The following is a 13,048-nucleotide window of genomic DNA, read 5'->3' on the forward strand; positions in this document are numbered from 1 at the left end:
TGTGACTCATAGGTTTAAGTAGTGATAAAGTAATATTGCAGTCATTCTGCAGTTTATTTTCAGTAATAATGTATGAAAAAAACATGGACTACATAAGCTGACCTCGACGATCCACACAATAACCAACAGCAATCCAACCAGTCGGCAGCAACAAGAAATGAAAAAATAGTCCCAGGAATAACCCGACAGTAGTGGATTAGAATCATATAAATGAATGACAGTGCAGCATATTGCCAGAGAGGTCACAACCCTACACCCCGTTGTGTTCTGGCATAGATTGTTAAAATCCTCTGAGCATTGGTCTAAAAGGAAAAAAGAATTCAAAGGAATAAATCACTACCTGTGTGTGTGTGTGTGTGTGTGTGTATGTTGTGCTGTTGGGTCAGAATACATGTTAGAGGGCCAGTGCAGTTTTTGTGAGTACATTGTTACATTGCATTTTCCTGCCACACACCATCTGGTTTTGCTTCCTCTTTTTTTTTTTTTGTTTCTAATTTACAAAGTACATCACTAATCTGGCTTGTTCAGAGTAGTTCCTGTCACTGCACATTCTTATCTTTTGTTGATTTGCGACCTGCTTCCTCCTGCAGGTCATAACGAGGGCACTATCGCCGTGGCCGAGGGTGAGCTGTTATATGTCATAGAAGAAGACAAAGGAGATGGCTGGACACGAGTGCGGAGGAACGAGGATGAGGAGGGATATGTGCCCACGTCCTACATTGAAGTCCTTTTGGAAACAAATGCCAAAGGTGCTATGACATACATTTAACTCTGCAAGTTTATGCTATGATGGTTTTTGTTACCGTGAGTCAGTAAATTCCCATTCGTGTGTTAAATGAGTGGGGCAAGTTACAGAGATTAAAGATGCTAGCTCAGACACACACACTTCATGTTGCTCAAGAAGGAAGGACCAATCGGATTTGTCCATAGCGCCTCATAACAGTTGGGACAGTTGCTTCTGGTAGCCTGAGCTGACTGTGAGTTGAGCCGGTCAGATATGATGTATATGAAGTGTTTGAAGTGAAACCTGCTGTTTTCTCTTCTCTTATTCACGGCAGTGCCACCTAGTGGTCATCGAAAATAAAATATGGCACACTCAAAGCTCATGATGGCACAAAACAGCTCCTAACAGTGATCATCTGTACATTTCACACATGCAGTATTTGATTTTCTTTTAGATTTAAAATGTCAAATCACAATATTTCACTCAAATCAAGACTTTGGGCCACAAATGTGATCAAAGCTGGAATCTGTATGGTGATAAATCAGCTGAGTGAGTGGAAGCATCATGTGATGAGACAATGAGCGTCAAGTAAAAGTTAAATTTTCAAAAGTTATTGTGTTTTGGTCACGTGATGTCCCTAAAAAGAAATAATGCTCGATGTGCAATCATGCAAATGTAATTTAAATCAGCTGTACAGTATGAATATATATTGAGAGATATTTTTGTAGGCAAAACTGAAATAAAGGAAAACAATCATGCTGCTGCCCCTCAAGTGTTGCATGCTCTAGAGAAATTACAGTGTATTTACAACAGGAGTTATTCTCCCGGTGGGGGGTAATTTTATAAATTATCGTCCAGTTTAGTAACAGTAATAGCCCCCTTATAATGTTTTTTTGTTTTTTTTTATTCATCTTTTGATAATGATCAATTCGGGCTGTTCTGGTTCTTTTTTCCAGGCCATTGGTAAAAGAATAAAGGTCTGAGAATTAGCTGAATTAAGGTATATATGGCGAGGCTGGGCTGAGATATGAAGCTGGTCGTGACTTTAAAGCTCTGTGGTTTATTGCATGGTCTCTGATACATTTACTCTAAAAGCATGGCGTGTGTAGCCTCTGCGTCCTTCTGCTTCTCTGTCACAACGAGACATTCTGCGCTACCATATCCTCCACAAATCATTTCAGACACACACTTATTTAACTCTCACTCACCACAAAATTTACACATTTTTCCTCTGGCCTCTAGTGCTATTTTCTTTCTGTGCAACTACATCCACTAACTGAAAGAAACATGCAGCTAGCTAACATTACAGTTTAGCAGAGGGGAGCGCCATTGATGTTTACATCCTGTCACGCTGCCATTAACAGGAGGCTGTTGCCGCTGGTAGACGGACTTGGTAGCAAGAAAAAAGTTCCTACATGTAACAAAGTTTTATATGTTTTTAATTAACCGTGTCAAGATTTTGCTAGCGTTTTGAGGTTCCTGTGTCCTACAGTATGTCCAAAACTGGGCAGCTCACACCAAAACAATCGAGATGGATAAATAGCACTACAGGCCGGTGTCCCTTTTATCAGTTTAAAAGATTTTGTTACAGGCGCAGAGATGAGGGTTCTTATCAACATCAGATTTTACACATAGTGTAATTCTTACTGAAATGTGGTGCATGCTGCAGCATTTGTGGGAGCTATAGCATGTTGTGACAGTGTAGTAACTACGTTCTAACATGCATTCAAGACAAATGCGAAATAAGGTCAAAGGTTCTTTGGGTCAACGGAGGTCTTCCAACACACATTTCTTTCATGGTGATACCTCAGTGTTGTCATTTTAATATTTATACAGTGCCCTCTTCTCCATATCTGAATGTTTGGGTTGGTCTTGACTTTTCTTTAACGCTAACTCTTCTTTTTTTTTTTTTTTTATTTATTTTTTTGTTGTTTGTTTGTATTTTCCTTTTTGAATTACAGATTCCTAAAAGTGTGAGGCTGGCTGAGGAATGGCAGGGCAAGCAGCCTCGGAGAAACCACCACGTTCCTCACATGCTCACAGAGTCAGAGAGAAAGAGAAAGATGACCTGAGTCTAAAAGAGAGAGAGAGAGAGACGGCCGATTAGAGCGCATCTGAATTTTCCAAACAAAGAAAAGTTTAGATAGAATGCATCGAAATTTTAGTGCTCTTAACGTCTCCATTTTTAACCCCCATTCAGCAGTCACAGCTGCAGTACACAACTGGCTTTATGTTGTTTTCAGCAAAGCTTTGCTTCTTAATGTAACTAACTCCGCTCGCACCGTGTGCGGTCATGACTCAGGCTGCTGGCTTCCCTGCCTCTGCCACTTCTCTTTTTTTTCCTCACCTTTGCCCTGTGACACACACATACATGAAGGAGGGTGTGGTCAGAGAAAGGACGGAGACCAGCAGGAGCCGTCGTACAAAAGACCGGGTGGATGAAACTCTGACTCACTCGCTGACTCGATACAGAATCATCCCAGGCTCATCTGACGCCACGAGATGCTCATAGTCACGCCTTCCACTTAAACCAGCTCCATGTTTGCAGGTTTTCACCTAACTGGAAACAGAAGAAATGAAGGTGCTAATCATGTGTCTTTGTGTTCTGTGCTTCTGGTCTATGTTTGTTTGATCTGAATGATTATTGGTCTTTTGTGTTATGATGTCCACTTTTCTCCTCACCATGATCACTTCCACATATCCAGGACCAGCTGGAGGGGCAAAACATTAGATGATGGTGTCATCCACCATCCATCTCATCCAACCAACCATTTCGTGTTCTGTCACTGGTACCTGTTCCTCTCTCTGACCACACCCCACCCCCTCCTCACCTCCACAGCCCTTCCCTCCCCCTCCTCAGGTAGCTCAGGCTATCTCCCTTGGCTGCTTTCAGCCCTCTTTTTTTTTTTTTTTTGTTGCAACAGCTCAGGGGGCAGGGGTCCCTCAGCATTGTGGTGTGCTGCATGCTTGCCCTGTCTTCCTCCTCGCCCCTGCGCTGGCGGCTCGGAGGAGGCGGTGGGGGCGTTAAGTCCGCTTACGCCCCTTCCCTCCAGCCTTTCTGTTCAGTTAACCCTCATTGCTGAGTCATACTGTTTGAATTAACCTGAATGATACTGTTTGGGTTTGGTGCCTGTGGTTCTTTTTTTTTAAATTATATACATCATTTTTCAGTCGTTGGTTCAGAAGGCATGTTTCCCTGTTTTTAACAGCAAGCAAGCGATCTCCAAATTTTTGTAATTTTATCACAAAAAAGGACGATAGGGACCCGAAATGTCATTTTGTTTTGTTTTGTTTTGTTTTTCCTTCCTGAATGATCTCATGCATAGATAGGTCACGGATGTCTTGTTTTTCTGTAAGTACAGTATGTATGAAAAGTGCTAGTTTGCTATGTTTTGATCAGAGCGTCTAATGCAAGTTGCTAGTTTACAGTTAATCACCTTGTGGAAGTGGCTCCACCTGGTCCAAGCAGCACCCAAAAAAAAAAAAAAAATCAAACCTATGAACATTTGAGTTACACCTGATGTTTGTAAGAAGCTCCGCCTACTGTCTACTGTATATGAAAATATACTGTGATCGTTTTCCTGTGAGTTTTTTTGACTGAAATGTGACAACAATGCCGATCATCACCTGTTTTGGGCCTTAATCAGGTTTCACTGAGAGGAGGAATGATGCTGACGTTAGCTGTGGTGTGGTGAGAAGATTAAGATGTGATTATCCTAAGGGGGCAAATTTGTAATCATGAAACTATCAGGGTAGAGAAATGATGTCCCCCTGCTCAATGGCACATAACGTACGTGATTTTAACATTCTTTGTTTTATATATGATGATTTGAGATTCTCCTTCTTTTTTCTTCTTTCTTTTTTTAAGCTGGAATGATACATTGTTGCTTATTCTATCTGAATGGGACTAAAATCCCCTAACTGCAAATATGAGTAACAGTTACATAGTTTTGTGTTTTGGATGAAGCCATTGTTTATTCGTCTAATGCAGAATTTCACTCCCCATATGGAGGAACGATGGACGTAATGATCATTTGGACTCTTGATGGAAGGAATGATCAAATCCCTGCTGAATCGAGTACCACGTTTGCTTTCTCCCCTCTCATCGCTTCACGTGTCACAGTGATCAAACGGTGTTTGGCAAATGATAAGATTAAATCTGCTGAGGCGGCAGTAGCTTTAGGGTAGCCGTTTGCCTGCCAGTGCTCAGACGTGAGACCACCACAGACCTTTCTTGTCAATGCCCCAGAATAAACTGCGTGTACAGTGGAAATGGTGTGATGGAATTAGAGAAAATATATAAGTATATAAATAAAGTTTAAAAAGGAAAACATCTATTTTAACTATGGAGAGTCTTACCATTACTTTATCTGCTTTGCAAAGTAAGACTTCTTTTCCTTTGTGAGGTCTACCAAATGGTGTGTTTTTGCACTTTTTCGTTTGTGTTCCATTCGGTAGGCCATGCTTGTGTTTTGGAGCACTGAATACTTTGTATTGTGTTTACTGTGCCAATTAAATATGCCTGGAGAGTAAATGGTGTATTGTGTGCTTGTTTTTCTTCTCTTGATGAGCCACAAAAATCACATCAATCGCCATGAACTGCATCAGCAGCTTTATCCATAAAGCACTTTATATGAATAGAGACAGATCAAGTCTGCTGACAGAGCTTTATGATTTAATTACTTGTAATGCACCACTTGTAGCACACTTTGTTTTACAGCTAAAGATTCTTGTTTTTATACTCCTGTTTTAATCGTTTAACCCACTGAAATTATGTAAGTTTTAAGATATCCAGCAGCATATCTTTATGTTTGAGAGCATACAGGCGGAAAAGGCCCAAAGACCCGTCGGATGAACTTTAAAGCTCTTTCATCACGACCTCCTGTTATGTTCAAATGTGTTCAACAAACACTGAACTCATTTTTCACTCTGGTCTCTGTCAGGGCTGGTTAGCATGCTGTCTCATAACTACTAGCTTCCTATTTCCACCATTCGTTTCAGCCCCAGCCAGTCGCGACAGATGGCTGCCTGAGCCTGGTTCAGCCAGCAGTTGCTTTCTGTTAAAAGGGAGTTTTTCCTTCCCACTGTCACCAAGTGCTTGCTCATAGGGGTTATTTTGACATTTGGGTTTTCCCTGTAATTTACCTTACAATATAAAGCGCCTTGAGGCGACTGTTTGTTGTGATTTAGCGCTATATGAATAAAATTGAGTCAAATTAGATTGAATTGAATTTGTGACGTTGTGTACTTAAACAGTACTGTAACAACTGTTCTTTATGTTTAGGTACCACAACTGCTTGTTTGTACTTAAACTATACTAAGTGATCCTAATATTTTCAACTCCCAGCCAAGCATTTAGTAGTAAATTCTACATTTTTATTCTTAATTTTAACTATTTCTGATGTATCCTGTGAGCTAACAATTTAATATTAATACAGATTTGCTTACCTGTACTGGTAGACCTTATACATAACTTTAATGAACAGTTTCCATACTATTAACTAAAAATGTTCAAAAGCTGGCCATATATCTAGCTAATCATTTCAAACATATTCACCACACTGTCTGACTTTATTTATTTATTCTGATTAGTTGAGCTGGCAGAAGTACCCACTGGGCTATCTCTGTTCTAAGGTATACAACTGCAACATAGTCCTGAGCAAAACTTTTCTCTTTTTTTTCAAGCTTTGTATGTCAAAAAGCTCCTTTTAAGGACTAAATGTAGTTCCCTCTTTTGGCCAGCAGGGGGTAGTCAAGCTCCATTCAAAACTGGTAACTTTTATTTGAATATTTGGGAGTATAGTTCTTTTTTTTTTGCCTTATTTTTCAGTGACTGCTGAAAAAAATGAGGAAATGAAAAATAATTCAAGAACCATCTGTGTTTTATGTTTAGCGCACATTGGGCGGACCTCAGTTTGGATCAGGTTGCATTTACTTAACTCTCTTTTAGCAGTTTATGTCTTGTAGACTTTGAAAAAGATGTTCTTACTAACCGCACTCTTGTTAGATTGCATTTAGCAGTCAGACACTGGCAGTAGTCACACATATTGATTCTGGACCACTAAGCTGCAGCCTGATGAATCCCAGCTGCCCCACAGCATGCAGGTGCATGCTGTGTAGCAGATGCAGCGCTCACTTCCTCCACCACACTTCACCACACTTTCAAACAGCCTCATTGGCTTTTGCTCCCTAGAACTCCCCAGTAGCTTGAAAAGGCTAAAGAAAATTAATTGCTTCAGTGAATCCTGCAGGGCAAGAAAGTTTGTGTTGCCAACATGATTCAGAGCCTCTTCCACTTTGCTTTTTAATTGGTTTATTTGGGAGCAACAGCATGCTCCTCAATTTACATTACTTGCAGGAGTTGGCCTACAATGCCAAAATTTCATCTGTAGCCACGTGCAGGAAAGAACACTTGAACTTTAATGAAGGCCTGTGCAGACATGTGCGTCATCCTCAAAGTGCAAAATCAGACAATAAAGATGAAACAGGCAGCAAGAGAACAGAGGAAATTGAATCACATGACATAACTATAACCATCAAAAACACAAATAATTCATTCAAAAACAGCTATCCCTTGATTTATTACATTAAAGGTGGAAATAAGAAGATGGCAGCAAAGCATTGCATTACATGCCCAATTCTTTCATTCGGTTTGGCAGGTATACTTTATCTACTTTGTGTGGTGATGATCACTCCATAACAACCTCTCTCTCTGAAAGAAAAAAAAAAAGGCCACTGCTTTCAACTTTGAGGATTGATTAAAGCTGCCTCAGACTAATCTTCCATCTGTCTTTGGACCCAAATAAGTCAGGGAACAATCTCTGCAGATTTATAAGCTGTATCATTCACTCGCTGACGGATCATCGCACTTTTGCACAAAGTCTTGTGTGTGTTATTGTAGCCAAAGACAAGTGTAAATTGTTAGCTTTTACATGTACACAAAAATACTTTGCTTTTACTTTAATGACTCTGGGTATGCATTAAATATTGATACATTAAGTTTTTATGATCTCAGGTTGGCTCTAAAGAGCCATTTATAAGGTTGTATTTAAGTTACTGCATTTTGTACAATTTTGTCTGATTTTAAATATTACTACATATATCATATTGGGGGAGGGGGGGGGCTGTATCTTATCTGTTTGATGCATTTTCTTTGAGCTGTGCCTTGGAAAAACATTTCTTTACTCAGTGGATACATTTACACTGCTCTTTAATGGAATATAATGTCTATTACATTATTATTGTGCCTCTGTGGATAAAGCAGCTCAATGGTGGCTGATTTTTCTTTTCTTTTTATAACTCATCCTCAATTTAAATGAGTTAGGCTTAAAGTTAGGGGCATAGAATTTGATTGACATTTGTGCTGAAACAGGAAGCTGCAGCTGATCGCTGTGAAACCTCCCAATTCAAGTCACTGTGTCAGGAGTTTATGCTGTTGGTCCCTGCTTTGTGCTACAACCCAACCAAGAAGTTTGTGCTTCCACTTTAGTGAGTGAGATTCTGGTATTATGTTGATTAATCTATTAGCACTTTTCAGCAGATATTTGTGTGTATACAATACACCTTTACAGTTGAATGCAGTATGCTAACGAAGCAACATGGCAGCTGCCAAAACGTTGATGTGGAGTCCAGAAAACAGTTGGTGACATCACAGCGGATTAGTCTATCTTTTATATACAGTCTATTTTTGAACTTTTTTAAAATCATCATAAGGTAATATGAATGTGTAGGTTAACAGGAGAAAAACAGGAGAAGTTCAACTCCAGGCAACATGTGTCTTTTGTTCATGTACTGTATGAACAGGTCGTTGCTGTCAGGTGGTTCAGTGTACCGACACCCTCTAATGAGAAACACACAATTTTTAACTGCAGCAGGATGGAAGGACGGCAGGGGATCAAGTGTGTGAACTGTTCTACATAATCAACTGACTACTCAGTCCTAAAAGTCAGACTGATCCTAGAGCCATGGTGGTGCCATGCCTAACATTCGAGGTAACTGCAGGTCATGCCCAAATTAACACACATTATAGTAAATCTGAGATTTAACAAACAGCATTCCCATCAGCTTGAACATGATAAAGATTATGCTCAACCCCCCCAAAATATGCTTGCCTTGACTTGAGAGCTTCAAAATCCTTCAAAAGCCCAATTTGGCCGGCTCTTCAGATATCAGAGAGACTTAAACACTGTGCTGCTCATGCTACTGTTTCAGCGCCACGCTTTTTCCAGTAAATCAATAAACCTGGTGTATAAATTCAGCAGCTTGTTTGGAGGTTTGTAAGAGACTTTTGGCTGCTCACCACAGTCTGCTTTACCTGCTGCTTTCACTCTGTTCCATTACTGCTATGTTCCTGTCTGGCCTGGAGTGAGAGCAGGCTGCCTGATGGGGAAAGCACACCTCTGGAGATCAGCCCAGTCTGCCCCATCATTAACAGCCAGCGAGGGCTGGCGTCTGCGAAAAGCTTTGAGACTGTCACCTCATATGCTACCTTTGCAGCTTGTTTCATTAATTAATGACCTGGTTTTACTTAAAATTTGGCGTTGTAGTTCAACAGAGGCTATTTTCAGCTGCTTCAACTTCCTGAACGACAGAGATCACTAAATGTGATCAAACAGTTTTCACTTGTTCCTGCATGTTATTCGCGTCCTCCAAACGATGGCATCCAGAAGACCCTGAGGGCCTCGTGGACCTCCTCTCCCGCCCTTCTAATGAAGCTACAGCGCAGATTCAGCGCAGGTGCACAGAATGACAAAGGCTGTTATTCACAGTCTTTGTAATAGCAACGTCAAATCGATCCTGAAATAAGTAAACAGCTTTCACTTGTGAACAGCACTCAACTGCTGGCCTGCTGCTGCTTTGTCTTCTTCACTGGACCGTCTTCAGCTGTGGTGGATTTCTCAAAGCCAAAATATGCTGAATCCTTCCCAAAGGTATGAGAAATGTGGGAAAAGAAGACAAAAACTACCAGTCAACAAAAGAAACTTGGCCACCTCAGGCCACTTGGCAGACCTTAGGCTTCACGGACACATAAGCCATTAATAGCCGGTGCTTCAAATATAAAAACAAACAAAATGACGTCCACAGTGGCCTTTCTCAGAATTAAAACAGATGTTTTGCCAGCGTAACAAAGTAAGTCAGCAAAACTAGAAATTGTGAAAGAGTGAAGCTAGTTCCTCCACCTGGAATAGCTGAGCTTTCAGCAGACCGGGTCCTGAGCTGAGCTAATACTTGGAGTGTGGCTTTAGTTTCTGTATTTTAATATTTCGCATATTACAGCCCGGACTGTCGAGTCAGCGTTGTGCAGCCTCCTGCCAATGCCATTTGGCAATGAGATCTCAACATGGCTAACAAGTGTCTGAACTACAGAGGAAAGAGCTCTGATTTATGGGCGTCTGTTCTTCACCTTACTCGACAGCCGTGTAATACTGACGACCCAAGTGCAGTCATATGGCCGAGAGGTCCTCTTTGGGCTAAAAGTCCTTTCCTGTTAAGTAAGACAGCCAAATGCACTGGCTGTTACGGGGTACTCGAGGAGTTGACAGATTCAGCTGCAGTGGCTACAACCTTCCCCCAGTGGATGATTTGAATGACATCCCAGGCTGAAACCTCCCTAAAGGCCCAGCATGTTTCTGCTCGACTCTTTAGCGCTGGCTGGCTCAATTAGCGTCCTTTGTTTATCTGCAGCTCTCCAGCAAATATGTTGATGTTGAATCGTTGTTGGCGATGTTTGCAGGACATCTAAACAAGGTTGAAAAATAGTTCTAAAATAAAAGTTGTGCCAACGCAGAGCATCAAAATTTAATTTTTTAAATGTTTTCATCAAAGATTATTTCATTTCCTTTTATTGATTATTATAAATATTTCTGGCTTTGCCTGCCTGGATCTCTATTCAACAACATCAACATCCATCCAACTGCGGATCAGTTTTTGCTGTTATACTGTGACCAGTTTGATGATGTCAGCCATGTTTGCTTTTTAAAACAGCGATATTGGATACACACACACAGACATTGGAAACAGCCACTTCATTGGTCACACCTTGCTAGTACATACCCTCCAAATGTTGCAGCAGAAATGGAATCTCATCAGACCAGGCAATGTTCTTCTATTGTTCAGCTTTGGTGAGCCTGTGCAAACTGTAGCCTCAGTTTCCTGTTCTTAGCTGACAGGACTGTCAGCTGGTGCGGTCTTCTGCTGCCGTAGCCCATCTGCTTCAAGGTTCGACATGTCGAAGTACTCTTCTGCATAGCTTGGTTGGAATAATTGGTTGTCTGAGTTACTTGTTGCCTTACTATTTCACCCAGAGAACTGCTGCTCACTGGATACTGGCTCACTGTTTTTGGGACCATTCCCTGTAAACCCCAGAGATGGTTGTGTGGGAGAATCCCAGAACATCAGCAGTTTCTGAAATACTCCAACCAGCCTGTCTGACACCAACAACCACGCCACATTCAACCTTTAAAGTTCAGCAGGTCGTCTTGATCATGACTACATGCCTAAATACAATGAGTTGCTGCTATACGATTGACTGATTAGACATCTGGATTAATGGTCAGTTGTACCTAATAATGTGGCCAGTGAGTGTATTTCTGTTGGCTTCTTGGGATCACTCTGGCTGTTTATTATCATTTTTTTTTTTTTTTGGTCTATTACTGCAACACAAACACATAAGATAAACTGTGTGGCTTAATATTAAATGTTAGCCTACATCAGCCTATGCAGCATACTACTCAACTGTCAAGAAGCAATGTTGCTGAATCACTGGAGCTAAATGTTGGCTCAACTTTGTGCTGCAAGCCATGATCCAAACTGGCACAGCTTGTCCTGGGCACTGCACTAGTCTACTCTGAAAAGCATAAAACCTTAAAATGGCATTCAGAGAGTGAATCCTCTGCCAGTACCCAGGCCTTGACACACCTCTCCACCACGCTTGATGAAACTGGCAGATTTTTCTTTTTTTTTTGTAATCCCACTGATGAACAGACAAACAGACAAACATCCACCAAGAGAGAGAGTTCAGCGCTACAGGCTGGGTGGAACGTGCTCTTGAACCGATTCCCAGCATGCACTATTTTTTTTTGCAATCACAGCCGAAGCTGTAAAAGCAAGAGGGGTTAGGGCACCGCTGATGTGAGCTATATGTTTACACTGAGCCTGGGGGTGTGTCAGCACATACTTTTCACTTTCCCCACAGCAAGGCTGTCTGCTGCTATCCACTCATCTCTGCTCTTCAATTACCTGCTGCTAATTAGAGACGAAGGCGTACAAGCGTGGGTCAAATGCTGTAAAACGCCTTGCAATCGAGCAGAAAATCTCTTGCTCTGTGAGCCTTCTCCTTCTCATTTCTTTTTTTCTTTTCTTTTTGCTCCAGGCATCAGCAAAATTACGATGGATCCCATTTATTCTTTGGCGCAATAGTGGAAAATATGCTGCCACTAAGTGGGGGAAAACTTGAGCAAGAAAAAGCTGCCTACCAGAGGAGAAAGCTCAGCACTGCTGCATTTGTTTTCACTTTAAATTTAAAGTATTTCAGTGAATGTACTCTGTTAACAGAAGCCTTGTTCTTTGGAAGCCATGGAAAGCATCACATTAACAGAAGGAAACCAAAAGAGACGGCAAGAAATAAAAATAAATAAATTAAAAAAACCAAACAGCCCATGTGATGTGATTTCTGTGGATTTTGATAGACCGCATTAAAGCTCACGATCCTCAGGATCTCAATATTTCCACTCTTTCCTTAAAGTGTTTGTGTGTTTTCTTTGTATGGATTTGCTTGGGAGACAACAGCAGCCTTCAAAGATGACCCCTCCACCTGTAAAACAAACAAACAAACGTACAAAAAAAAGAACACACACATACACAACTGGCCAACAACAAAATTCCTCCGCTGACCTCCCCACCTTAAGTTGTAATTTGGTCTCAACAGTGGCAAGGAGCCACTCACGGTTGGATTGCAGGGTGACATTTTTGATGTAGGTTCCTATGGAGCTCCTCCCACTGTTATCGTCCTCTTTCAGATCCCATCATATGCACTCACACACATGCACTCACCGCGATGGAAAAAATATATTTGGAAACAAACCTTAGTGAGCATGCACAATGAATACCACAGTGCACGAGTGTAAGGAATGCCTTCACCGCAGGACAAAGGAACGTCTGTTGCTGCAGCCACTCTTTGTAATCTTTGGACAGTTTCATAAGGTCTTTTTCTCCCCTCTATGACTACAGCTGTGGCAACCATCCACACCATTTGACCATCTCTGACTCCACGCACCAAAGAAAACTCATCTTACAAAAGTGGATGGTAAAAGCACTCATGTGGAG

General features: G+C 41.2%; 1 protein-coding gene across 17 annotated transcripts in view; it reads left to right on the top strand.

Moving 5' to 3' along the window:
* The window catches only part of fnbp1b (formin binding protein 1b), a 50,782-nt gene extending 47,237 nt beyond the window's left edge, over positions 1–3,545 (top strand). For 16 of the 17 annotated variants that reach the window (XM_030743359.1, XM_030743360.1, XM_030743358.1 and 13 more), the window contains one exon: positions 591–2,620. In XM_030743359.1, coding sequence (XP_030599219.1) covers positions 591–769 — 179 coding nt within the window. In that variant the 3' untranslated portion in view covers positions 770–2,620. Of the gene's footprint in view, positions 1–590; positions 2,621–2,685 lie in introns of those variants that run through there. The other variant, XM_030743356.1, reaches the window with a different exon arrangement.
* Positions 3,546–13,048: the final 9,503 nt, after the last annotated feature.

This window comes from Archocentrus centrarchus, chromosome 12 (genome assembly GCF_007364275.1).
Source record: "Archocentrus centrarchus isolate MPI-CPG fArcCen1 chromosome 12, fArcCen1, whole genome shotgun sequence".
NCBI classification, from domain to species: Eukaryota; Metazoa; Chordata; class Actinopteri; order Cichliformes; family Cichlidae; genus Archocentrus; species Archocentrus centrarchus.